This window comes from Carya illinoinensis, chromosome 3 (genome assembly GCF_018687715.1).
Source record: "Carya illinoinensis cultivar Pawnee chromosome 3, C.illinoinensisPawnee_v1, whole genome shotgun sequence".
Taxonomy (NCBI): Eukaryota; Viridiplantae; Streptophyta; class Magnoliopsida; order Fagales; family Juglandaceae; genus Carya; species Carya illinoinensis.
The window spans coordinates 41,900,050-41,902,959 of NC_056754.1; the positions used below are offsets into that span (position 1 = coordinate 41,900,050).

General features: G+C 33.5%; 1 protein-coding gene across 2 annotated transcripts; it reads right to left on the reverse strand.

Annotated features, from left to right (window-relative positions):
- Positions 1-320: 320 nt before the first annotated feature.
- On the reverse strand, positions 321-1,396 carry LOC122304270 (protein LURP-one-related 6). 2 transcript variants are annotated; one of them, XM_043116437.1, is made up of 3 exons: positions 1,181-1,396; positions 752-994; positions 321-630 (listed from the first exon to the last, which is right to left on the reverse strand). In XM_043116437.1, the coding sequence occupies exons 1-3, from the start codon at positions 1,394-1,396 to the stop codon at positions 484-486; spliced, it is 606 nt and encodes a 201-aa protein (XP_042972371.1). In that variant the 3' UTR covers positions 321-483. The 2 variants fall into 2 exon arrangements, with proteins under 2 accessions (XP_042972371.1, XP_042972370.1); XM_043116436.1 differs by having other exon boundaries at positions 752-997.
- Between the last annotated feature and the right edge of the window lie 1,514 nt (positions 1,397-2,910).

Consider the following 2,910-nt stretch of genomic DNA (forward strand, 5'->3'; position numbering starts at 1 on the left):
ATGACGTGGCTAATTTCTTTTTTTGTGAAAAGACATTGCTTCAACTTTTACTTGACAATATAGGTAATAACTGTTCATACATTAAAAAAAAAAAAAAAAGGCTCAGAGAATGAGATGGCATTGCTTCGGTTTTTTTTTTTTTTTGGCCATCTAGCCATTTGATTTCAATTTTCCGTACTCTCGAGCAATTAATTAAACCCTGTAGAACATGCTTATATATTAGAAACCTAGCAAGCTCCTTTGTGGTTTGACGTTGAATATTAGCAACAAATCTTTATTGAGTGAAGCATTTTCCATCGAATCATCAAACACTGTCGATCGGTGCGAAACATTTGACATTAATTGCATGAATGTGACGAAAATACAAATACTTGCCATAATATTTGCTCACTGCAAATAGAACTAATATATCTTATCTTTTACAATTTCTATATATATATATATATATATGTACACATCTTCTCTCTAAAATTTCTAAAACAATCAGCACCTCGTAGATTCACCGTATATATAGTCGAGAATAGCAATCACACCAAACACAAAAGCTTGATCAATGCCGGGTTGCACCACCACATGGTACAGATCATTGCTTGTCATAAACTCCGGCACCTCCTTCTTGGCTCTGGCCATCTGGAAATTAACATACAAAAAAAAAAAAAAAGACATATATTGGTATATAAAATCTCTGACATGAATTGTCTCGATCCTCTGCTAAAAAAAGAACATATTTCAATGCAACATGATCAATTACCTGCGCTACTATGTTGCCTTTGGTGTCGACGATGCTACAATCTCTATCAGGGAAATAGCCTCTGATCTCAAAGTCCCAGTCTTTCTTGCTTACCCTGGGTTCTGTGGAGATCCTCATTACATTGTTCTTTACCAAAAATGAGTTGGGTTCTTTTAAGCTGAAAACCAACTTTTGAGATCCTTCGTAGTCAGAAGTGTAACCCTTCCAATTCTTATAAAGGCTCAAAACCTCAACCGTTGCCCCCTGCTTTTTTGTCAGAAGAAGTAAAACAGGCCTTAACACACAAAATAATAAGTTTCCCCATTTATCTATTCTTTTTCATGCATGCTTTGAAGACCTTCATACGTAGTGCTCAACAAAATAAGCATTTTCCTTCCCTGAACTAACATTTATGGAGTTTAAAATTTAAGAACATATGTATACAGATACCTTTCGGCGGATGAGCAACAAAGCATCTCCACCACTATCTCTGAGCATCAGCTCCTCTTTTCTGCCAATAATTCCACAGCCATCAACCCTGAAAATCACCTTCTGACTATAATCTGTCACCACAAAACCTCCACCACTTATTACATGCGGCCTCTTCCTAACAACAAGGACAACCTGGGAAGAGGAGCAGTACGTCTTGCTAATGATTGGAATCATGTTAGCCTTTGCTGCCAATATCTCTCCCGGTACTTCTTTCGTTTTGCTTTCTCACAACACACACTTACGTATATATATACAATAATATTGGCAGCAGAAAACAATGCCAAAGGTTTGCTGAATTTGGTTCTTCTACATATTCAAAGGTAGGCAGCTTTTGACAATACTGTGATATACGTAGAAGCCTGGCTATGAGAGTGGAGAATCTGTGGCAATTGTCAAGGTTGCTTGTTGAAGAGGAGATCTGCTTGTTCACGCGCCCCTCCTCGTCAGCCAACCAGATGGATCCTGGAAGACTCGGTGCGTGCAGCTCAAGGATCAGGACGTACTTCCCTATTATTATTAAATTTTTTTTTTTTAGCTGAGAATTCTCTATGATTAAAAGAGGAAATAGAAATTAAGAGAAATCTGTAAGTGTTGGTGGCCTACTTGATCATCACTCTTTCTAATATTTATCATGATTTATACAAAAACAATAAATATTGATAAAATCAAAATCACAGTCATTTTTTAATTAGGAACCTTGACGAGATTTACAAACTTATACAGTAAAGGATTTGAATAATGTTGCTATGTTTTTTCTATTTTGTCCCTTTATTTTGACCACTTATACATTTAAAACTTTTTTTTAAATCTTTTACTTACTGATTAACAAAGTGACTATATATATTAGTGTATTAGTATTTTCTTTTTATTTTTTAAAAATATTAAAAACATATGAAAAAAAATGAAAAAAATTAAAGGAGTGAATTTTGCCTAGGAGACATACCCAACGGTAACTTCTGGACGGTATACTAATAACACTCAAAACGATTAATAATATTTATGATTAATTATTTGTAACGAAAATGAACATAATCAATAAAAATTAACTTCTCTTGCTAGGAAAGGACCGGGTCATGCATCTTTTACTAAAAATGGAGGATTGAAAATTTCAAAAAAGGGTTCTTTAGCTTTTGAAAAATTTCAGTAAAGAGAATATTTGATCGATATTATAATGGTACTCTTGCTTTGACGAAGAACGACGTTTGAACACGATTTGCTTTCTTTTGGATATCTTAGTACATGATATGTAGATTGGATTCGGAGTAACGTTTGGTTCACCCTCAAATTAATACATACACGCACCCACATGATGATCATAATCTATTTGAAAATAAAAATGATATGTATAATCACTTTTATATATTTTTTTATACACTTTATTAATTATATGATTGGTTGCGTTATTTTTTTAATATAAAATAATTATTTTAATTAATTACATCAATAAAATATATAAAAAATACGTAAAAATGACTGTATGTAACAAATTCATTTGAGTGTTTATCTACGTAGACATGACATACTATCGATGTATATATCTTGACACGTGGCTATTGCTACGGGATGAGGGGATTACTTAATTGGGTTCGAATTAATCTTGGGGGACCCGTGGGGATTCTCAGGTTTGACGTTTTAATTGACAATTTAATTGGTTATTCTTGCACTGGCAAAGTTATATGTATATATAT

Excerpts from the sequence above, each read along its gene's own strand:
- LOC122304270 (XM_043116436.1), bottom strand. The coding sequence starts at position 1,396 with ATGATTCCAATCATTAGCAAGACGTACTGCTCCTCTTCCCAGGTTGTC. Across the intron at positions 998-1,180 it reads TGTTGCTCATCCGCCGAAAG|CAGGGGGCAACGGTTGAGGT; the intron begins GTATCTGTATAC and ends CTGACAAAAAAG. Across the intron at positions 631-751 it reads AAGGCAACATAGTAGCGCAG|ATGGCCAGAGCCAAGAAGGA; the intron begins GTAATTGATCAT and ends GTTAATTTCCAG.